This window comes from Canis lupus, chromosome 7 (genome assembly GCF_048164855.1).
Source record: "Canis lupus baileyi chromosome 7, mCanLup2.hap1, whole genome shotgun sequence".
Taxonomy (NCBI): Eukaryota; Metazoa; Chordata; class Mammalia; order Carnivora; family Canidae; genus Canis; species Canis lupus.
The window spans coordinates 16,444,264-16,469,625 of NC_132844.1; the positions used below are offsets into that span (position 1 = coordinate 16,444,264).

The 25,362-nt window shown below is 35.2% G+C and overlaps 1 protein-coding gene across 1 annotated transcript in view; it reads right to left on the bottom strand.

Moving 5' to 3' along the window:
• Positions 1-25,362, bottom strand: part of LOC140636377 (uncharacterized) — a 499,328-nt gene that overhangs the window by 85,161 nt on the left and 388,805 nt on the right. The window contains exon 7 of the mRNA XM_072831614.1: positions 21,630-21,747. Within this exon, the coding sequence (XP_072687715.1) occupies positions 21,630-21,747 (118 nt within the window). The remainder of the gene's footprint in view (positions 1-21,629; positions 21,748-25,362) is intronic.

A 25,362-nucleotide genomic window follows, 5' to 3' on the forward strand; every position in this document is an offset into this window, starting at 1 on the left:
ATTAATACTCCTTATGTTGAAGTTTTTGTGTGTCAGAAAATGCAGTTAAAATAGAATTGAGTACCCCATGGAAGGCTTAGCTAAAAGAAAATTTGAAAATGCAATACTTACAGAAAAAAATACCTACTAATGTCATGTACATTAACATTAGAAAATAGCTTATTGACAGGAAAGCTTGTTATCTTTTTAAAATATTAAATGTATATGCGTCTGATCATCAAGAAGTTGAGACTCAATGTGTATAATAACATCTGTATAATAAAGAAAACTTTAAAGACCACAATAAGTCACCAAACCCAACAAACATATCATATATTCTAGAATCCCAACATAGTTTACCGATTAATATTTTCTAGAAGTTAGCTTAACAGAAGATTTATAAAGTATCATACAGCCTTCTGAGGTTCCAGGTCAAGGAACTTTCTTAAAGTATTTTCTGGAGTGTGAACACTCTCTATGTGGCTCACTTACAGATTATAGGGCTTTTCTATAGGTTAAATATATGTGGTTATCCTAGTAGCTGAAAAGTAGAACACCACATATCACAGTAAAATACTCTAGGTGCATTGTCACCATCCCCTGGTTGCCTTTGCCCTGCTTTCCGTTTAGTTATCATTGGCTTTCTAGAGCTCTTGAACTTGAAAAAGGTTAGACAGCACACCACTGGAGCGGTTTGTGAGCATCAGCAGATTTAGCTTGTAATTTCATTGATCTATATGGGCTCGCTGTTTGCAAACCAGCTGCTGCACTGTTTCCCCACAGCTACTGATCTCAGTAGCATTGATTTTTTCCCCCTTACATTAACATAGCATTACTTCTTTAATGGGCAATAAATGACTGGATGTAAATACAATCAGGGCAGCAACAACAAAAGGGAAACGTCAGACTCGTTTTTATTTAAGGGATCCTTTCCATTAATATTTGCCATAAAAATTATAACACAAATTATTGACAAAAGTAATGCAATTTTGATTTTAGTGCATTTTGTTCATCTGCAGATATGTGGTGTCTGCCAAGTGATCTTCCCTTCCTAATGCATTAGGCAAAGCAATACAATAACAGTGCTTTTATGGATACTGTAAATTTGCACCATTACCTTAGTACAACTAAATTCTATTCATGAAAGAAAGCAAAAAGCAATACAAAGGTTTACACTTAACTCCACATGGGCTGAAAATGAAGGTATTTTAGATTGTGTCAGCTGGCTAAAGGACAACTTTAAGATATTGGTAAATTTCAATAAGTTTTTTTTAATGACTAATCTTTGATATTAAAGAACTTGGTCTATTTCAATGTTAATATAGAACCCTTACACAATTTCCCCAATGCACATTTAAAGTGTGTGTGTGTGTGTGTACACACCCGCAGAGTGAGCACTATTTAGAAATTATTTCTCAGATTTCCTTTCTGGAGTTAAAATCTGTAAATGATAACTGTGGGAGAGGATATAAAAAAGCATGCATTTTAAAGTTCATTATGCATAGATATGTTTTAGGTGGTGAAAAACATGAAAAGAACTTAAAAACAGACTTTCACTTTTGGTTGTCAATGTAGTTACTTTAAAGAAGCCAACTGCCATTAAGCTCAACAAATAATTTCAATTTGAAATAAAACATTCAATAATGTATTTTATTTCATAAATTTTAGAATTTCCATTGAGTTTCATTGCTGATAATACTGATAAAACCGATCTCCCATATCCAACATAATCTCTATTAATAAGACTATTGTTTTCTTTTTTGTTTGTTTTAAGATGGGCAAATATCTCTTGGCAGACACTTTCGCAGATACTTTATGCCAGGACTCTGACAGATATGGTTTTGGATTTTTAAGAAAATGGTACAGAATCTAAAGTCTTCCCAAAAATCACTTATTTTTGGCTATGCTTTTAAAAATTTCTAACTTCTCAATATCCTTCTACCAGTTTCCAAACTTCACTAAGGTTCAGGGACCATTACATTTCAAATAAGTGGAAATAACTATTTTTAGCAATGATATTTATATATCAGTTTTCCTTTTTTAGAAAGTCTGTGTTGTAGACAGGTGATAAAAGTATTGATTTGAAGTAAGATTCACCAGAATCGATGATAAAGACAGAGAAAATATCTAGAGCAACATCTACAATACATTCCAGGATAACTCTTACATTTTAATGGTTTTATTATTGTTTTATTGTTGTCACTGTTACTTAGAAAAACATTTACTCATTTCTTTCACTCTAATATCTTTTTTCAAAATTATGTCACTGTCTATAACTCTTATCAGTGGTCCTATCTATCCCCATGCCCAACACTTATAAATGCCTTTGGCACTAAAAGTACTCTGTCTTTATGGTATTGTCCCAAGTCTCACCTTCAAACAACAAACTGCAGCTGAGGGAGACAACATAAAGACTTCTAACTCTGGGAAACGAACTAGCGGTGGTGGAAGGGGAGGAGGGCGGGGGGTGGGGGTGAATGGGTGACGGGCACTGAGGGGGGCACTTGACGAGATGAGCACTGGGTGTTATTCTGTATGTTGGCAAATTGAACACCAATAAAAAATAAATTTATTATTAAAAAAAAACTGCAGCTGAGTCTCTGTCACTGTGTCTTGGGCGATCCTGCTACCTAATCACCAAATTAACATACCTACTTCCTACAGTATTCCTGGTTTGCTACACAACAAGTGCAGTGAATTTTAAAATATTTACTTTTTTTTTTTTTTGGAAATGTACCAAATTCTTCTTGTTTCTTTCTTGATCACCAGAATAAAATTAGGAGAGAGGAGCTTCTTCTCTTTTAATCCTAAAATTCCAGATTTACAAGGGAAAAAGAATATTTCGAAAAATGAAATATCTTTCAGGTAATTTTTAGAAGAAAGTAATAGACTAATTTTTTATACAAATATTCTTAGATCCCTTTTTTAGAACTTGTGTAAAATCCATATTTATTTCTATTATCTTTAAGAAAAATTAAGCCCAAGGAATAAGTTCATAGTTTATGTGGCTCAGTAAAGTATCAAAAAAGTTCCTAATATTTCAAATACAGTAAGCTGTATTGATTCTATTATTCAACTAATGTGTAAAAGTATTCAAAACTATATTGAATTGTTTCTGTTACAACTTACTTTCTCTTCAATACCTAATAGTCTTATTCACAAACTTCTATGCCATAAATATAAAGTTATACAGAATCTTTATAAAACCAGGCTTTCTGGACTAATTTATGTAACAAAACTGCTATTTACCAGACACTATTTACTGAGTACTAGCTGTAAGACAGATAATTGACCATGTCATATACCCAGGCTAATAGCACTAATAGTACAGTAGAGATTACATACAACTATATAATTCACCCTATTTTTTGTATAAAATCTCTTAGAATTGATGAAACACTTCTTTCATTGTCTATTGTAGCAGAGGATGGTCTATCATCCTCACATTGTGGATACACAGGAAGACTACATCTCTGAGACACCTGGTAGCCGGAAACATGGCCAATGGAGAATGGGTAGAAAAGATTACTTTCATCTCCAGGCAAGAGTCCTAAATATCTCACATAACGCTTCTCCTCAAGAGCTCTTTTCCTTTACCTACCGACCAAACAAATGAAGTGAATCCCCCACAGAATTCCAAAGAGATCCCACAGTGTGTTAGAGTCAAGAGAAAGGAGTTTGAGTGAAGAGCTTCCCAGGAGGAACTCCTGACTTACAGAGGACTGTGATGAGTGGGAAACAAACTTTTGCTGTGTTAAGACTCTGAGATTTTAGACTTCTGTGTTAATTTCCCTAATAATTCTCTATGATCACTATCTTACATACTTGTCCTGTGTTGCAGTATAATATAAAAGTACACACAAGCTTTAGCAAGGAATGTAGGATGTTGGTCCCTCAACTAGAACGGACTCTAAATTTTACCTTTATAAAGTAGCTTATTTCCTCTTATGGATTTTTTTTTCTGACAATGTTTCCCTACCAGGTATTCTGAAAGGGTACCATTCTTCACTGAAAATCATGTAGTCATTTCTGACTTTAATTTTATATGGTCTCAAAAATGAGATAATTAAGCTTAAAATTATTAGCTACCATTTATAGAACACTTACCTAGTACCAAGCAAAATTTTAATCACATGCAAACTTCATTTAAATCCTTTAAGGCAGATATTATCATATCAATTTTATATACAAGGAGATGGAGATTAATAGAATTGAAATAAATTACCAAATTAGTGAATTCTAGCATAAGTATTTGACCCTAAGTTTGTTAATTCTCAAACTATTAAGTTTTGTAACCTAGTTAAGCTGGATCTTTCATTTGAATGCTTCAAATAATACTCGTGCTGACCTCTGAAGGCCCCCTTTTTGTGGGGTATGCTTTATTTCTTGACTGTGTTCTTGATAGGTGAGGTTCCCATATGGCTAAGTTCAAGAAAAGTGAGACACATTTTCTTATAATCTCTTTTTGCTAAGGGGTTAGTGATAATCTCTTATCTGATATATATGGGTATGATTTTTTACATTTAAAACATTTTTATTATAAGAGGTTTTAAAAATAAACAAACTGAAGAATACACTTAATCCCCATGTTTCCATCCGATAGCTTCAACAGTAATCAACTGATGGCCAATTCGGGTTTCATATACTCCTCTCTTGCCCTCCAGATTTATTTTGAAGCAAACTGCAAACTTCAAATAATTTCATTTATAGATGGAAGAGTAGATAATATATTTTAAATATCTCTAAAAGTTAAGAAAACTTAAATATATGAAATTTCCATGCTATTATCATACCTTAAAAAAGATTAAAATAATTTGGGTAGGAATTCTCAACAGCTATTAATAACATGTGTGCTGAATAATATATATTGAGTAATGCTGTGTTCCAGGCTTATCTGAACATTTTGAACTCTAACCAATAAATTTAAACAGCTTTGATTCTAAACTCAAATTATATACCTAACTCTTTTTTCCCCTAGTACCTCTAGGCTATTTCAATATGTTTTTGTTTTTAATTGTAAATTTAACATCTATGTCATTAAACATTTACACTTTGAATCATTGTCTATAGCCTTCCTATTATTGAAGTTATTTACAGCTTGCTTGTTAGAATCCCTGTATTACCTAGGATGCAATAGAATTAACTAATTCAAGTTATTAAATTTTTCCTTCCTATCAACGTTAATGTTCTATGAATGAAAACTGGGACTTAAAGGATAGCTACTAATCATCAGAATTCAATCATCAAGTGTGTTAATAACTCCTAGAAAGCAAGGCCTGGCTTTTGAACTGGAAGGATGTTTCTAGCATCCTGACTGTGTCTTGTGTATCATTTACTGCATATGTGTCTTACTATCCTTGTTAAAAGGGGAAAAACAAGATAATAATACACATCCTATGCCACACAGAAATCTTGTGAGAATTAATACTCAGAAAGGACTTCAGAGCTTAGTGAGAAAAGGCACTTTAGAGTATAAACACCATGCAATTATTCTTATTACTGTGAGCTAGAAAAATGCTAGGAAGAAATAGCATGATTATTGTGGCATGCATTAAGCCAAGTAAGAAAGCAGGCTAGTGGGGAATCCCATCGAAGATAAAAATTACTTTGACCAATCCTTCCTTCCCTCCAGCCACTGAAAGAAATTATTTTTATAGCCATGTTTAAATGGTACCCTAACTTCTTTTCATTTTGCTTAAAATCTGTGATACAGGAATTGTGCTTAAATGAAATTTCCATCAGCTTTTACATATTAAAAAAGCAAGTGCATTTTAATGCACATATTGAACATTAAATCATTTTTTGCTGCAGGTTATTGCAAGTAAATAGTAATTGTAAAATAGATTATTTTTGATGAAACAAAATGAAAATAGACTGCTAATGTTCACCTCAGATTTTCTCATCATTTCATTAACAGTTCAACTAGGAAAGATATTTTTATAATGATGGGCAGGAAAATCATACTCATCAATATGTATCCATATTCATATGTTGGTACACTAGAAAGTTAAAGAGAACAGAAATAAATGAAATGCATATGCCCCTTAAAATGATTTGTGACAACTATGATATTTGTTCAACAACTGTCTCCTCATTCACAATATTCAGATACCAAATTCACTAAGAAATAGAACAAAACTTAAATAAGAATCAATTTACTTTTCCACAGATCTATCTTTTCAGAAAACAGGAATTTGACAAAAAGTAGTGGAACAGATTAGATTCCTACTGGACTAACTACAAACTTCTGTCCTGCTTCAGTGTCATCTTTAAATTTAAACTCCCCCCCCCCCATTTACGCTTTGTATCTTTATAAAATATTATTTTTTACATTTAACAACTCCATTTCCATATTTAGCTTGCCCCAAAATTAAAGGAATTATGCGCTTCAAGACATTGTGAAACTAAAGATTTAGCCTGTTTTAAACAAGAATAATAAAAACAGCAGTACCTTGAAAGGATAGTTTTAGCTGGTGCAGACAGGGAGCTGAGAATGCTACTGCTGAGCTTGCATTGCCCCCTATGGCTGCTATCTGACAGTTCCTGAAAAAAGACGCACTGTGCTCTGGCCTCTCGGTGTACAGCAGCGTCTGGGCACTATGCTTTCAGCTTTAGCTCATTTCTGAATGAATACCTTACAGTATGAGAGCACTGAATCAGATGCTAATATTTTGGAGATTTGTATGGTTTATTTTCACCCTTAATAATCCAGTAAATTAACATCTCACTGACTTTATCCACTTTAATACATATTTGTCAACCTTACACAAATTCTCATTACGTTACTGAATATTCTTTTAAACAGAATTTTTGATAGATATTTTCAAGTACATAGCTCTCTGAGAAAGATAGTCATTTTTTCTGAGCTCCAATTTTACCTTTTATCAATTTCGTACTATCTAGTACTGAATTGCAAGTATAAGTTGTGCACATATCTATACTTTTGCTTCCAAACTACATGGTGAATTCAATGAAAGTAGAGGCTATGTCTCATGTCATTGTACATTCATGCAGTGATAGCAGAGTGCTTGGCTCAGAGAAGCTGCTCTACTAACCTGAAATTATTGACATGCCTTCTTGAATTTATTTACTAATTGCTTAGGTCCAGTTCCCTAGAAGCAGAGCCTAAGAGAGCAAATCGAATGCACAAGGTTACTAAGGGTGTGGTCTTTGCAGAGCCTACATAGGAACTAAAAAAACAGGAGGGGAAAACCTTAGCAAAGATGCGGTCTCAGGTAATGTCTACGTCTAGTGTCCAGTATGGGTGGGATGAGAATCTAAAGTATAAATTGCACCACTAAGGTACCCATCTTGAGGCAAGAGGCCAGTCTATTGTATCCCTTAATTTTTGGTCATTATCTGTGTCCACCACTCAATAGTAGGAGGTGCATAATCTCCTGAGTGAAGTGACAACCTCAGCTAAGGGCAAATTTCCAGAGACGGAGACAGATGTGAGATATGAGTAGCCAGTACTCCCATCAGATGAGGGACAATAAAGGAGGCCGGTAAATGGAATTTGAACTGAGCATCTGCGACATGCACTTGAATGCATTTGTTTCCTACAACAAATTTACTCCACCCAGTCACAGATTTTCCAGGATTCTGTGGTCACAATTCTTGAGATTTATTAGCTGCTGCAGTTGGTCTTATGGCAAAAACTGATACTAATTTCCTTCCTTTATCACCCATTCTATATGCCTGTCTCTCTTAGCACTTTTGCTGGCCTCAGTAGCTTACCTAAAGTAACATAGAACCTCATTCCTGAGGGGTAAGCAAGCCCCTTTTACAATGTCCTTATTAGGAAGGCCATGGTTGCTGTGTATACTGTTTATTCACAGTTACAGATGAACATAAGAGGACACAGAGACACTTTTCCTCACCCACACCAGTGAATCACTTGAGTGCCAAACACATTCTTTTCTGCTCTCAGCAGTCCTGACTCCCAAAAAAAGATGAGAGCCAATTACTCCTGCTTTGTGTTTGCTGGTCTACTGTCACTAGCTGCCCAAGCAATCAGATAGCAGTTGTACCTTTACATTTACTGTATTTAGAGGTGGAAATGACCCCTCTAGAAATATAGGACTACTAGACCAGAGAGCATAAGCTTTCAGGGTCAGGAACCACAAATTCTCTACACAGGTCCATGGGAATGATAAGTAGGGTCATTCCTTTCACTCCTTTGTTCCCAAAGCCATGTGTAGTTATTGGAACTGCCACAACAAAATACAACACCCTATGTGGCTTAAACAACAGAAATTTATTTCCTCATAGTTATGTAGTCTGAAAGTCTAAGATCAAAGAGCCAGCAGAGTTGGTTTCTCTTGAGTCCTCTCTCTTAGACTTGCAGATGGCAATTTTCTCCCTGTGTCTTCACATGGCCTTTTCTCTGTGTGCATGTATTCCTGGAATCTCTTCCTTTTCTTAAAAGGACACCAGTCCTATTGGATTAGGTCACTACCCTTATAACCTCCTTTAATTTGAATTATTTCTTTAAGGGATCTATCTCCAAAATAGTCACATTACTGGTTGGGCTTCAGGATTTGAATTATGTGTGTGGCGGAGAGTGGCACAATTCATAGCAACATGAATTCTGTCTGTTTCTAACACAACAGTACAAGTTTGTGTAAGAATATACCACATTCTGAAAAATAGTGTTCCATTCATGCAAGGTGTCATTTCCAAATTGGTAGCTCACCTGCATCTCTAAGGTCATCCAACTATTCTAACAGGACAAGTTTTTGTAGGATACAGCAGGTGATGAGACCAATGGTTCCCATGGTCATATGCCTATTTTCCTACCTTCTTTATAGACACACAAAAAATGTATCTCTTGGTCTGAGATGTTGTTACACAGGGTTTCATGCCAGAGAATCAAATATTCTATGAGCTCTTAGAATATGATGTTGGTCAAAGTCCTGTAGGCAAGACAGTTGAACCCATATGTGTCAGTCCTGCTCAGGATAAATTCTACCATTTTTTAGATAAAAAGAGCCCATTAAATCAAATGGGTACTAAGTGGCTGACTGGTCTCTTTCAGGAATGGTATCATATAGAACACTCAGCATTAATCTCTGTTGCTGATAGGTCTGGCATTCAGGAACTGCAACTGGTTATATAGGTCTTGGTAATATAGAGCACACATTTTTATGCACATAAATTCCATTTCTGTACCATGGCCCTTCCATTCCCATGCCTATCACATGACATCATTATCATGGTCAAGGAAAGAGGTTGGCTGAAAACAACTTGCCAAGCCATTCTCTCTATTTGGTTTTATAAAGGTTCTATTCTAGTGTACAATGTGAAGAGCTTCATGCTTCCTTTCTACTCCCACAGACCCATCTATACATGTCTCTTCCTAGAAATCTTTAACCTTGGTCTTGCAGTATTGCTTCTTTCAGATCCCTTGACTAATTATATAATTTATCACTGTTTATGAATCCATTAATATTTTTACCTCAAACTATATCTCTTTTTACACAATAACCAGGAGCTCTGCCCAAAGCCCTACCAACTGGTAGGTTCCCTTCCTCATCATCAACTTTCAAAGCCACATTTGAGTGGAAGTATAATGCATCAACTATTCATTTCAGGGTTGCACTAACATGCCAACTCATCTGTGATCCAAGTTCAGTTTTCTATCCGCCCTCATCACCTGGTCACAAAAAAACCCTATGGGCCTGTTATGGATTGTTTTCCCTTAGGAGTAGGCTCAGTTATGGAGTTTAGAATATAGGCTGTTTATTAATGGGTCCCCTTGGGATCAACACCAGAGCAAGGGAAAAGAAGGAAGCAGGATTAAGAAGTCAAGCTCTAATGCAGCCTTGTCAACTCCTGGAATAGCACTAGATAAATATCTATGGTAGATAGCTAAATGTCCCTTCAGAGTCACCCTAAGTTGGGCCAAAGTAACCAGTACTTTATACCTGCAGTGATTGGTAAATGGTGTGACTATGGGTGAGGCAGCTCTCTGCAGCTGAGGCAATCCCTGAAAGATCTGAAACTGGAGAGACTCTTCACAGCACTCCTGGCAGATGGGACATTGAGCCTCCCTTAAAGAGGAAGCTGAGAAGTTCATCACAGTGTCCATCATAAATAAAACCATTGATATGAGCTGAAAAGAGGTTGCTGGTACAACATGATAGGTAAAGAAAGTCCTAGCTACCTTGTTTGTGTATCTTTAATAAGCCCTCTGGATCTGATTCAGCTTACATATGCTGGATGTGTCACTTACATCTTATAATGGATTGATGTTAAGCCTATCCTACCCATCTCATGACTTGGCAGTCTGAAATTATCCATCTCATAATGAGACATTCTGGCTGCATGTCACTTGGGCATATCAAGTGTCATATGGGATATTCCACAGTAATATGCTTTAGCTCTATCAGGGTCTACTAGCATGCTGAGATCTGTATGTAGAACAGTTCTCTGCTAAATACAGCACGTCCTTGATCTAGAACTTTACTGGTCTTTGTTGCAACTCTTCCACTGGAGCTTAAAAGAATTTCCATATAGCATAGTTTCTTACCATATATACCCCTAGACATTTATGAAGTATGTATTTTGTCCTTTACTTTGGAGAGAATGTCCTGGAATGATCTAGACCACTAGACACTTCCCTACAAAAAATTTGCACCATTGAGTCAGCTTTTGAATATTTGTGGAGTCTATCTCTCCTACCTTGTATTACTATGAAGGAGATGTGGTTGCAGGCCACTGAACCCCTACATCCCCAAATCACACCATTAATACAGGTCCCTAAACATTTGTGAGGTTTATCTTCCATTCCTTGGAGCACTCATACTTTACCAAGGAACCCATAATTATCTCTACTTTTTGTTCAACAGTATAGTGGACCAATATGATAATCTGCAGGATAGCCAGATGGTCCATGCCTCGTTGAAATATGTTATGAGACAACAAGAAATTTAACACAGCTCCAAGGAAAGACTGCAAGTGTATATGGTTGTCTGTCCCTTGTGAATGTTAACTGCTTCTGATCCTCTTTTTTATACATATGGGAATGAATGTATTCCAAATCTCCACAGCCACATACCACATAACCAAAGCTGTGTATGAATCTGACCAACTAAAGATATCTATGTGACACTTCTGCCACAATTGAGATCTCCATTTGGTTAAGTTTGAGTCTCCACTGTCATCTTTCACAAATACATCCTATTTTTGCATAGGTTAGACATGAATTAAATGAAGAGATAATGGTACCACATCCCTTACAACCTTTAAGGTTTTGAGGATGGCATGAATAATAGAAAATTGAATAGAACAATAGAAAATTGTTCTTGATTTATTATCTTGGCTGGGAAGGGGTTGGTGGGACAGTTTCAGGGGCTCCCATTTTCACTGCAGTTGCTCTTACTGAAATAGTCAAAGAGCCATAAGAGAACTCTGCCAACTGCTAAGTTTGTCCACCATGATTATATATTCTCAAACCAAAACACTGATTGTGGAGCCCATAAATCTACTATGAGACCAAGCCAGGAACCTATTATTAAATGCTTCCATATGCCTTTTTACTGGCAGGGAGGCTATGATAGTGCTTTGGTTCCTTAGGTATCTGCATCAGTTTGGACAGTATATCCAAAAGACCTTAAAAGATCTGGATATTCTCCTTTCCTCTGTAGATACTGGTCCAAATATGGATGTATATACCCCTGGGAAAGAACTAGAGGAATATTCTTATATATAATTCCATTATGTTATTAAAATGGCCTTTCTTATGTAAGGGAGCCTGACTTCCCCTTAAATTGATGAACTTGAGGTCTAATAACTGCAAGTCTGGAAATTTGGCAAAGGATCATTACTCTCCATTTGGGTAGCTGATCTCAGCCTTCTGCATAGTCATTCTTGATCTTAGATGATTTTAGATAAACAGGTGATAGCCAATATGTAGATAGATAGCACTATTCTATATACTGAATATATAGAATATATTTTAATAGATTGTATATATACTCAAATTATAGAATAATGCTATGTTTATCATCTATCATCCATCATTCTATCTTTATCAATCATCTTCAGAGCCAAATTTTGTTACAATGTTTCTCTTACAACCTGTCTCAGCCTACATAGTATAGTTGCTATGAGCTTCTAGAACAATGCTGGTACCCCCTTCACAAATGGACTGGAAACTAGGCTCTTCTAAGAAACAAAATCAGCAGATGGGTTTTCAGGATATATATAGTAAATTTTTTCTAGAATGCCAGCCGTTAATATTCAAGCTTCCAAGAAGCTTCCAAGCAGTATAGTAGAACCATTTCCAGGGTGTTAACTTCTGTATTACAGGAAGGTGCCCCCATATTAACATAGTCTCCCTTATTCAGCTTTTACATTCCACCCCACCATTCTGATCTAGCACCTTCAGAACTCACTCTCAGGAATACTTTCTAGTTACCCTTGTACTTGTTAGTTATTCTTGTAACTCTGTTGGCAAATAATCCATCCCCTCCCTTGGCAGGCTCAGTACTTTATCAGCTGGGTTATGCTGAGATATAACCTTAGTTGTTGGTCTTGTGACCAAGAGTGGAGAAGGGGGCAGATTCAGAAGGGGTTAGTATTATTCTGTAAGTTATCTGCCTCATTTGAGGATTCTTCATAGTCTTCAGCCAAGGCTCCATCTTTCAACTAAGGCAACTAGACCACTTGTTCAAGTTTAAGTTTCGAGATAATTCAGCAGTACAAGGTCTACATGTATTTATACCCAGATAACACTATATCAAATTTCTGTGTCACTTTCTTCTTCCATGCTCTGCCTTTAGCATACAAGACTTTCCTAGGCTAAGAATTAAGCTTTCTCTTGAGGCCTGTGACTTTCATAATTAAGTCTTATGCCTGATCTTAAGTTCTGTCTGTTCTCCAGCTACAGGATCTGAAGGTCTCTTTAAAAACTGCCCAAAAGGCCCTCTGACTATCACACTTGGCTTTAAATTGATGATTGATTGCCCCGGGCTTGTTATTTCATCTCTTCAAAGCACCAATGACATTCAGAAATAGCTTCTCAATTCCATCGTCTTTATAATTTATATTTCTCTTATACCTCTCAAATGCCAGAAATATTGCAAAAGCCAGTGCATCTCCTTCTGCCTATATCTTATCCCTGTTGACCCCAGTGACAGCCTTAGCAATTACACTGTGGCTGCATGCCAGAACCATGCAAACTCCACCTACCACCAGTGATAAGGTGTTTATTGCAAACTGGCCCTCAAGTTTTTAATTCCAGAATCCCATTCTTGGAGTCTGTTCCCAAAGACCACTTTTAGTACTGTCTTAACTCAGTCTCCCTAGAAACAGAGCCCAATATAGGGTTTCAGATGCTTTGTTGAGAAAAATCTCTTGTAGAATACCTATAAGAGTAGAAGTGATACAGCATAAGGAAGGAGGAATAGTTGATTAAGAATGTGGTCTCAGGAAAGTCAGTCATGGCCTGATCCATAGAGATTACAAGAGATCTAGAATATAAATTTCACCACAGTATTGTCCCCTCTTGAGGCAAAAAAGATAGACTTATGTACCCCTGTATCAGTCAGATATAGTCTACCTGCCACCTCTGAAAGGGCAAGAGAAGGAGGAAAAGTGTCGTAATCTCCTTGGCTAGACTGCTCCTATTAGCCAACGCAATTCTCAGGGTGCAAAAGGTGCAGACATAGAAGGCTAGGAGTGGGGTGGGAACTACAATACATTTGTGGCCAACACTGCCAGTCACTGGGATATGGGTGCCACAACCCAGGAAAGGTGATCTAAGTAGAGTACCACAGTTTCTATTAAGCTAGAAAAATTACTGACCTCAGGAATAACTTAATTAATGACCCCAGATTTTTTTAAATTAATTATTCCAAGATCTGTTTGGGCATAGAAAAAACTATTATATATGCACAAGTATCTACATAACCACATATCCACATAACCTATGAAGAAGTTGTGTAAGATCATAGGAAGAATTTAAAATACCTGTATGGAGAAACTCATAAGATGACAACACACTGAGGACTAGAAGTTGGCACCAAATAGCACTTGGCTGGACAGGACACACAGGACAAATTTATTTGGCTGCCAGCGCAACTTCCTTCTTGTCTCCTTCAGGAGTGGCTGCCAGCCAGTAGCAATGCAAACTACCCACACATAGGTGAGGAACTATAAGGTAACCAGTTAAGAAAGTCATCTATTAAATTAATTATAACATTATTTGTTTCTTCTTGGATGACAAAGATGAGCTTCTTTGGAATATATCAATAAACCTTTAATATGTAAGAGAGCAAAGACATTATAACATCACAATTCTAGGGTAATTCAACTACTAAACCTGCTATACAAAAAACTGAGAAAGTATGTATGTAGTATACAGACTATCTTTTTTAATGCATGTTTACTTCCCTGGATAGTATCTCATTCCTTCCACCAACCCAGCAGTCTGGCATTCTTTTGGCATGAACAGAAGTCAGAGGCCTCCAGTGATAAAAATCCTATCAAGCCAGCCCATTCCTAATAAGGAAATTAGATATGTTTATCTTCTTTCTCACCATTAAACCTTAAAGGAACAATGTCCCATTTCAATAATGATTTGAGTCTATGCTTTCCTTAAAAAATCTCATAGACATAAAGAAAAAAATAGAAAGCAATTTTTTTTTATAAAGTAGCATTGCTGAAACGCAGAAGCCATCAATGGTCAAGGAACATTAAAATTTTCTCTGGAAGTTGTGAAGGAGAAGGACCTAGATTAAAGGAAAGAATGATTGGCTGTTATTTGACATTAGCAAAGGAGAAGAGCTTAAACTTAGTGGTTAAGTCCAACAGGACTGAGGAAATCCCCATGTTTTTCACAGAGGGACATACAGTAAGTATTTCCATTACAGTGGTAGATTACCATATGGAGCTGATAAAAATGTTGATGCTTAATAACTGTACATGTGTATCCTCTCTTCAATATCTTAACAATAACTTATTTAAGTTGAAAATACAATTAAAAGAAATTCTGACCATTAGACAAGACAGAATTTTGCTTCACCTTTGAAAATAAATAGCTCCCTGTTCAGATTATATATTGGTGCAATTTCTGGTGGAAGTACAGCATCCCAACTTTAGTGTTATGATACTACTTCTTTCATGTGATGGTGTTAAAGCAATTTATATCTTTGAAATTTGGTTATTTGGTGATTTACATAGAATAAACTTCAAACATCTATTTATGGTAATGATGTATTAAATAATTCCTTCTAATCCTCCTGCTAAAGACACTAGAAAAACTGAAAAAAAGAAGAAAAACTAAATATTCAAATATTTGAAAGCATCAGAAATCTAACAAGGGATTGAGGGCCAAGTTCTAAGAGAAGCTGAAACTTATACAGGTAAGTTCTGTAATTAAAGCCACCTTTCTCCCAGGAACAGCTGCAGTTCCCAAAAAGTTGGCTCAAAGTCTAAGTACATGAGCAGCTCATATTAAGAGTCAGGGTGAACTAGAAGTAGTTCTCTCAGTAACTGATGCCCAACTTACTTACTTGCTTTCTTTCTTTCTGTCTTTCTACCATTAATAATTTGTTTGATTATATTATTTCTTGCTAGGATTGTCAGCTCTAAGAAAAGAGGGACACTACATTTTCTTATTCACTATTGAGTCTCAAACGTCAAGCACACTGTCTAGCCTCTACTAGGCACTTAGTATTTCTTGAGTAAATAAATCTGACCTATTCTCTCCTTCTCTCTGTGCACCATGCCAGTCCCCTGTTCAGCTTTCATTACCGAATATCTGCAAATCCATGTCCATCTCTCTCTCTCTCGTCTCACATCTTAACCTATACAGTGTTTTCAGATTAATGCACTCTATTTCACCTTTAAATATTAACATTTACCCTTCATTTCCACCAAACACTTATTGCTGGGCAATCCCAATCAAGAACCATCCATACATTTCCTCTAAAGATATATACTGTTGCTAGTATATAATATAAAATGTTGTAATTAAATATTTATTATATATTGAGACTCAGAGGCTTAAAGATAACATAGACAATTAAATATGGATGATAATGAGTTAAATTGTGGGCAACATGCTTTAGTTATATATTTGTAACATAAATGTATATTTGTTATATTTGCAATATTTGCAAATAAACAAATTTGTAATTATAACATAATGCCCATAACATAACATTTTCTTGCATATTTCCAAGTGCTACCTATTACCTTCAATCCTATTGATCTCAATTTATTCATTATTAAAATATGGGCAATGATCCCATTATAATTATAAAATATTTTAGTCCCTTTTTTTCTCTCAATTTATTTCACAGACAGATCTTGGTCATTCTGTAAAATACATAATTGAGTACCTCAACCATACCACCAAATTTACCCCATTATTGACTGAATTGTGTTCCTCCAAAACTCATAAGTTAAAGCCTTAACCCATATTACGACTACATTAAAGATAGGGCCTTTCAAGAGTAAATTGAGGTTAAATGAGGTCATAAGGGTGGGGACCTAATCCAGCAGGACTTTATACACTTTATTAGGTCTTGTAAAACCTAATCGAATAGGACTGGTACAGGGATGCCCATGTACAGAGGAAAGACCATGTGACAACACAGTAAGAAGCTGTCTACACGCCAAAAAGAGAGGCCTCAGGAGAAACTAAACCAGCTGGAACCTTGATCTTGGACTTCCAGCCTCCATAACTGTAAGTAAATAAATTTCTGTTGTTTAAGCCACCTAATCTGTGGTGTTTTGTTATGGCAACTTTATACTTAATACAGTCACCCACCCAAACCAATCTCAAATCATTCTGGACAGGCCCTTCTTCCTTAATTCTTGTATCCAAATTTACCTAAGATTTTCCTCAGTATCTTCCTCCTAAAAATGGCTTGATTTTGCATCGTTGTCTTTATTTACTTCCTAGGTAAATACTACTTTACCTCCTAGGTCCAAATTTCTTCATTTTCCTGAACAATAGACTTCCCCTAATGGTTCTCTTCTGCCTCCAATCTTGATCCCCTTTATTCTGAACTCAACCCACTACACCTCAGTCATCTTTTACAAGACAAAGGTTATTGGGTCACTTCCTTCTCATAAGCCTCTTAGCTACATGTGCTACAGGACAAAGAACAAATGCCATATTTTGGCATATGTGGTCTTTTGGAATAGGGCCCAAATAAACTGTCCAGCCTTTTTCCCATTGCTATTTCTCTAAGCTCTGGGCACACGAAAAAGGCCAAAGCTCAGCCAGCCTACCTCTCTTGGACTATAAATGTTTTCTTATTTATCTTTTGACTCAGTGAAGGCTTTCCAACATACTTGAATGGAATAGGTCATTCTCTTCAGAATGTCATCATTATTGGCTTTTCTTTTATCCACACCTTTGTTATGCATTTTTAACATGCACTGAGTACATTTACATGGCTCTCTCACTGAATATGAATCTTTTGAAAATAAGAATAGCATGTAATGCATATTTGTATTTTGTACATAGCATTGGGCCTGACCATAGTATTTGACAAACAAGTGTTTCATAAATGAATGGATAAAATAATAAATCAATGGTACTCAAGCTCAAATATTCAGTTCAAAAGTCTTTTTAAAAATTCTATTGGCATAGAATAAAGTCTGGACTTCAAATATCCAAGATACTTTCTCTGGACAAAAACAACATTTTTCCATCTCCATGCCTCTGTTTATAATATTCCCACATTTAATCTCAGTTCAAACATTATCTCACACAAACTAGAACTTCTTTAACTCCATCTTCTTAATAGGATGGCTTTCTGTCTAATAATATTTATTAGTATATCTATCATCTCTTTTAGACCTTAAGATTTTTAAAGTAAAAATCTATAGCTAACTTGTCTTCAAATTTAATGCCTAGTCCTGTTCATATAGCAGGCAGTCAGTAAAAAACACTGAGACATTCATGTTATAAGTATTTGTTGAGTATAACAGTTGCTTTCAGACACTGTGTTCATGAGTCTTATCATAAAAAAATGGTTTGCACATACAACTATATTATATGTATATTTAATTATTTATAAAATGAAATCATGTGTTAATATAGTAATATGTGGATTATAATATATTCAGAAAAACTAAAAAAAATAAAGATTAAAAAAATAAATATAGATGGAAGTTCTCATAATTTTTTCCTGCATCTCAGTGCATCTGCCATGCACTCTGGGGGTAAGTCCTTCTTCAGAGACCACTAGGATAAACATTATTCCTATTATATTTAGCACAAGGATTACTAATAACCTGCACTAGTACTGCTCTAGTCATCTAACATTGTTGATAAATGAGCATTCAACATAGGTTATTTCCTATGTAATGGAAGTTTGACCCCCTATAGGTAGGAAAAGAATCTGGCCAACTGCCAAGTTGTTCATTGAATGCCCACTACATGCTAAATAGCATGACATATCCTTTGTGTCCATGATTTTATTTCATTCTAAAAACAACTCTGTGATATATGTACTGTTAGGCCCATCTTACAAATAAGAAAACAAATTTTCAGATTAAAATGTTCATGATAATCACAGTACAGACAGCATGGTCTAGCCTAGGATTGGAATCCACATTGCCTATAACCCTAAAGTCTATAGCCTTCCTAATATACTCAATCATAGCAACATTTATAAAATTTGTTTTCTTTTTTTCATCTAAAAATCCATGTTAAAATGATCAAACATTTCCTTTTCTTTAACTCAAAGGCTGAGGGGCACCTGGGTGGCTCAGTGGTTGAACACCTGCCTTTGGCTCAAGTCATGATCCCAGGGTTCTGGGATGGAGTCTCACTTCAGGTTCCCCTAAGGGAGCCTGTTTCTCCCTCCACCTATGTCTCTGGCTCTCTCTGTGTCTCTCATGAATAAATAAATAAGTAAATTAACTAATAAATAAATTCAAAGGCTGAATCTCTTTTGGCATCATCCTTACTCTGGCCCTCTGGTCTCTGCTGTGGCAAGTCTCTGCTGTGCTGAGCCAGTGCTCCTATCTCCGATATTGATCCCTGAGTATATGAATATCCTGATACCTTTTTTCGCTCTTGAAAGTTCATGTTGTCAACTCACTTTTACATTGTCTGCCACATTGTTTTATAAATAAAATAAGTGTATGCAGATGTAACACCTTTTCACAAAATTAACTTCTGAATAAAAAAATTAAAGCATTAAAAATTAGATAAGCCTATATTCTTGAAAATTATATTGCTGTAACTTTTCTAATCAATGTCTAATGACCTTTGAGCATAACATAAATGGGTTATTTTATTTTATCTACCTAATGTAAGAAACAATTATTTTCCTTTTAGCTTTCACTCTTTCCTCTCGGCCATTTAATTGAGATATCAGGATAGAAACTTTACCATGTTGGCTGCCATATATTTTTGGTTGAGGAGTAGATGGACATGGCACATAAAAGAAGACTTCTGTTTCAGGACATTTGGTTGTGGAGAAAGGAGGATAACATTGGTAACTAACAGAGGCTACTTAATGGTTGGTAGCCAAGATAAGGTCTCACCTTTCTGTGTTAGGGCAGCACAACCCAGCTTTGCCAGTCAACCTTTCAATAAATAAATTTGGTATTCTCGACAGAGGATGGATTCTGTAACACAGCTTAGGTATGCTATTAGGAATATGTTTTAAAGAGAACATCCAATTGGAAACTGCACATTTTTCTTTGCAATTTTGTATTATAGCTGGCCTTAATATTACAAGGTATTACAAGGAATCTCTTCTATGGACAGAAATGCCTCTAGAAGGGTGCTTATGAGGAATACAGTATAATACTCCAAAAAGCTATTGATAGTAATATGACCTGGCTTGACCTTTCATTGCTGAGTTGTGCTTGTGTAATGTGTGTAGAGTATAATACAACAGTTGAATGCCTAAGAGACAGATAAGTCTGAATGATTAATATTTTGACTCCTCTTTTTCCATTATTCTCTGTAATGTCAGTAAACTATGGCCTGCAAATAAAAGCCAGCCTACACTCTGGTTATCTATGGCTCAAGCTAAGGTTTTCACATTTTTAAAGGACTGGAACAACAACAACAAAATTATGCCACAGAGATTTATATGGTCCACAAAGCCTGAAATATTTACTATCTGGTTATTTGTAAAAAAAAGTCTATCAACTCATGCCCTAGAAAATGGTATAGAGCTTTCCTTCTACTTCTGCCTTTTGCCTTTTACAATCTCTGTCTTCTGCTTTTAAGAGGGTTTATTCCTTAATAGTCTTCTAAGATCTGTCTCCATTTCTAATCCCTGTCATTTTGTTGACTGCTACTCAATTGTTCTTGTCTTTCCTACATCACTTGTCCTCCATTTCCTTTCCCTATTGCATTCTTCTGAAATTCTTGACTTCAGTATGGGGGAGTTTGGCATTTAAAAACCGATACAATAAAAGTATGTCTTGCTAAGGAACTAATTATAAAGTGTTCTATGTGTATTCATCTTAATTTTTGCTGCTTCTTCAAGTCAAAAAAAAAAAAAAAACAACCAACAAAAGAAAGTTTAAAAACATTTTCCCTTATTCCATGCCATCCTTTTTAATGTAGCTACTTTCCCTCACTCCTTTTTTAAAAATTTCATTTTCTCTTTAACTTTCATGACCCTAAGTAGTTCTAGTCCACTCACTTGATACTGATTATCTCACTTTCAAGTAATTGAAGCAAAACTCAATTTTTTTCTAATTGAGTTTTTTTGTTTGTTTGAAATGTCAAATATAGTCATATATAGATCTTAAAATATTTTTAATTATGTTTCACTTTTTAAAGATGAATTGAAGCTATAGAGGAGTGAACTGGATTTTTTCCAACATAGGTTTTCCACTCTTTTCAGATAGTTGGCTTGGTAACTACCAATGATTGATATGAAAAAGAGCTACAACAACAGTTGCCCATTTTCACCTTATTCTGCCATAAATATGATGAAATGCACTTAACCTTTTTCTCATTTTATAGTATGAGACCCTTTAAACACTACATCATTTACAGACCTAGGAGGAGATAAGTATGGATATTAGAAGGTCTTCAATTTCTCTCTATTTTCACCACATTATCTTCACATTCCAAATATTTCCTCTCAAAATCTTCAGTAGTATGTACTTCAACTTTTTTTTACTTATTTACATTCAAAAGATAAATGTGCTTTTTTTCAATCCTATTATCACAATTATGTATAAGTGATAGGACAATGTGGTCCTAAAACATCCAACACCATAAGCATTATGAAAAAAAGTTTGTTATGCAATGTTCTAACATCTACTTAATCCATAAAGAGTTTTCTCATTATTGATGTAATATAGGATATATTCTGGTTATGCAAGAACAAGAACTTCAAGCCTGAATGGCAACAACATTTCTGTGTAATGAGTCTGTTTACACACACCAAATTTAAATGTCTTTTTTTTTTTTTGCTGTTATCTTTGGTATACTAAATCAAACCCTAAGGATGTAATCAAATTAAAAGGATTACTACTCATTAATAAGCTGGCAGTAATATTTCATCAAAAATTTGCTAAGTCTCTCTCTGCAAAACCAATAGATAAAAGCAGGCAGTGCATAAAAGTGTCTGTCTACTGCATTAAAATATGACGAAAATAATATTTCTTAACATTGCCAAAGAACCATCTATTTCTGAAGATCATACCAGTTCCCATTGCATAGGCCAGTAAGGGTCATTAAACACCAATGGGTCTCTGAGTCCTTCTTCAGAGTCAATGACATTGTAGACTTCACTCGGGATCTCATTTTCCTCCACAGAAGGTCTGCAGGGCAAAGACGGCAAATGAACTATGAAAAACATAATCACTGCTTTTACTGTTGCTTTTTTTGTCATAAAAATTCCATTTATTTAAATTCCATTAAAAAGCACATTTGGCTGCCGAGAGCATAAATATACACTTTTATTATACTTAGCATTTTTCATTTTCAAAAAAAATTCTGACATTTGTTTAGATAAAAATGTTGAAATATTTTCAAACTACCTGTTTTAGCTAACCACTTTCTATGCATTTGTTGCATACAAAAAAATGCTGGAAAAATGAGTGATTTGAAATGCAATTCAAAAGCTCTTTATATATTTCCCATTAGAAGTTATCAGCTTACACTGATCATTATCCTTACCATGTCATGTGCCTGCCACTATGACTTTTCCCAAAATACATCTCTTAGGAGAGTGATTTAAATTACTTGAGCTGTAGTAAATAATACGTTTTTTAATGTCCATTTTCTAATTGTTCTGATATATTTAATAAAGTATTAAGGGAGCAAGTGACAGTGCTAGAAATTCAGGAAGGCTCTTTATTTTATTAAGATTTTATTTATTTATTTAAGACACAGAGAAAGAGTGAGAGAGAGAGAGAGAGAAAGCATGAGCAAGGGGGAGGAGTAGAGGAAGAAGCAGACATCCCCCCCTCCCCGAGCAAGGAACTTCATCCATGGGACTCCATCACAGAATCCTGAGAGCATGACCTGAGCCAAAGGCAGATGCTTAGCCAACTGAGCCACCCACGTGCCCAAGAAAAGTCTTTGACTCAATCTTCTTCTAAAGACAGACATTCATACTTGCCTGTGCACCTTGGTGGATTACCAAAACCAAATATTGGGGGAAATAATCAAGCAATAACATTGACAACAATCTATCTGAGAAATAAATTTAAATTTAGTAAAATGATAAAAGAAATTAAGCTATCATAGAGTCTCATTTATAAACATATACAAGAGTAAACTACAATTATAAATTTATAAGAATAGGAATTATATCTAATTTCGATAAAGTTCCAGATCTGAGCACATAGGGTGTTTGGGAGTAAACTACAATTATAAATTTTAAGAATAGGAATTATATCTAATTTCGATAAAGTACCAGATCTGAGCACATAGGGTGTTTGAGAATTATATACCAATTTATGAAGAGCTTATCAAAATGGAATAGCCAAGTATCAACATTTACATAAGAGGATATGTCCAGAAATGTTCTTTACTGCAGCTTTTGCAAACAATGAAAAACAAAACAACTTAAATGTCCATGAATATGAAATTGTTTTTAAAATCATCATAGGATGAAATACTATTTTACCTACAAGTATCATTTAGATCCATCTCAAAAATTACAAGGAGAGAGCAGAAGGCTATGCACATTTTGCTAACACTTACATAAAGTTATCCCAAAATAACTTTATAAATTGTTTTATTTTTAAGATTTTATTTATATATTCTTTAGAGACACACACAGAGAGAGGCAGAGACACAGGCAGAGAGAGAAGCAGACTCTATGCAGGGAGCCCGATGTAGGACTTGATCCCAGGACTCCAGGATCACAGACTGAGCCAAAGGCAGATATTTAACTGCCGAGCCACCCAGGTGTCCCTATAAATTGTTTTAATGATATATAAAGTATATACATCTAAGCATACAAAGAAGACTCCTCTGAAGAAGGTGAGTAGGGGAGTAGTTTTAAAATGGATATACAGAAGAATTCAACTCTAATGATTTATTCCTTTAAAAAACCTGGAGCCATTATGACAAAGTGATAGGGTTAACAAAACAGAGATGGTGTGTACATATTATACATTATTTCAGTGCGTATATTTTTATGTATATGTGGAGTATGTTATAATGACAAGACACACATACACAAAACTAGTACTAGCTGTTATAACAGTGAGCTAAAAATGGCTTCTGTACATTGGCCCTATGTTTTTTACTCCACAGCACGCTGGGATCTACTAACTCTAAAGCCCACTGGCACCAAAAAAGCTCAAATTTTTACACACCCAGTTGTAATAAATGAACCCAAATAAGCAGAATTTTAGACATTCATAGCCTTCCTACCTTGCATAATGCATAAAACTGCACCCAATATCAGAGTCATAGATAAGATTAACTCTGAAGCTGTAAGAGACTCTAAGCTTCTGCTGTCCTTCAGAGCTCTCTGACACAGACTCTCTTCATTTTGCTGCTGAGTAAACTCACCTAGACTCTAACATCTTCTCTGATCCTTTTTCTCAGGACTTCCCTTTACCCTCTTCCCCTTCTGGGTAGTAGCCCTCATCCACTACCTCTGGAAGGTCTCTTGCTGTGAGGGACTTTCCCCTTGTGCAAACCTGCCAAAGCACTGCCCAAATAAAACTCCTTGTGTGCTACTGCCACCTCATGGTCATATCTGTTTCCTTGATCATCCCCCAAATCCGTCAATCTCAATACCAATAAAAAGAATTGGAAAAGATATCAAATTTGAGATCAGAAGACCTGAATTCTAGATTTTGCACTCCACTTTGGCTCTTTCAGTGATCAGAGGGGTTCAAATGCATTAATTTAGCTAAACATTTCCAGACTTTTGTCAAGAAGAGGATAGTTATTTCTCCAGGAATGGCTGTTAACTGTCAGTTCTCAGAAAAATAAGTTCAGAAACATTTGGATGGCCATTGAAAGGACTGATATATCATCCAAGAAGAATGTAGCATGGTGTGCAGAGGTGCTTGGGACCTTCCCAGTCTGCTCTGCTTGCACTGTGAAGCCCTCTTCCCTCTACCACGGCAATGACCACAATTCCTATCAACTATCAAAGGATAGCATTTGAAACCTATGAAATAAAAAATTTAAGAAGGAGAGGAGAAGAGAAAGTTCTATTAAAATCAAGAATTTAGTTTAAAAATACCAAAGCAATGCCAATGAAAGAATAAATGCAAGCATAAAGCAGTAAAGTTATAAAATTATTAAAACAAGTTATTATAAAATGAGGAATTAAAAGTACTTGTGTATAGGAAAATATTTATTGTAATTTCATTGTTTATTTCACTCATGTTCATATAAGCATGAATATTTATGGAAGAATACTTAAAAATCTAAAAATGAGAGATCAAGAACATTTCCTTATGATCCTCTGCACCTTTTGATTTCTTTTTTACATTTTACATTTACATTTTTACATTTAAAACACTTAAAACAAATATCAAATATCAAAATGTCTCAGATATTCAATGAAATTTGCAAGTTAAAAAAAAGAAATTTGCAAATTAGAAGTTTTAATAACATTTCTAGTTTTTAAAAATATTTCTAGCCCATAGAATGTCAGCAAGCTATATTTGTCCCAATGTCACAGAGTTTGACCTCTGTCCTATATTCTCAAAATTCTACTATGTATCATTGTAATTCAGAAGTGTAATAATCCTGTATTTTGAGACAACAGCAATAAAAACAGTTTACGTCATTCCAAGATTTGATGTAAATTAACATTATAATCAATTGAATCTGAAAAATCACCTCAGAATAAAGGAGGTAATTTTTTCAGGCAATCTCAATGTAAATAGTTCTATCTTCATTTTTATATCTCATTCAGCTATTTTCTCTAGACTAAGTTGAGAGAGTACCTAAATATT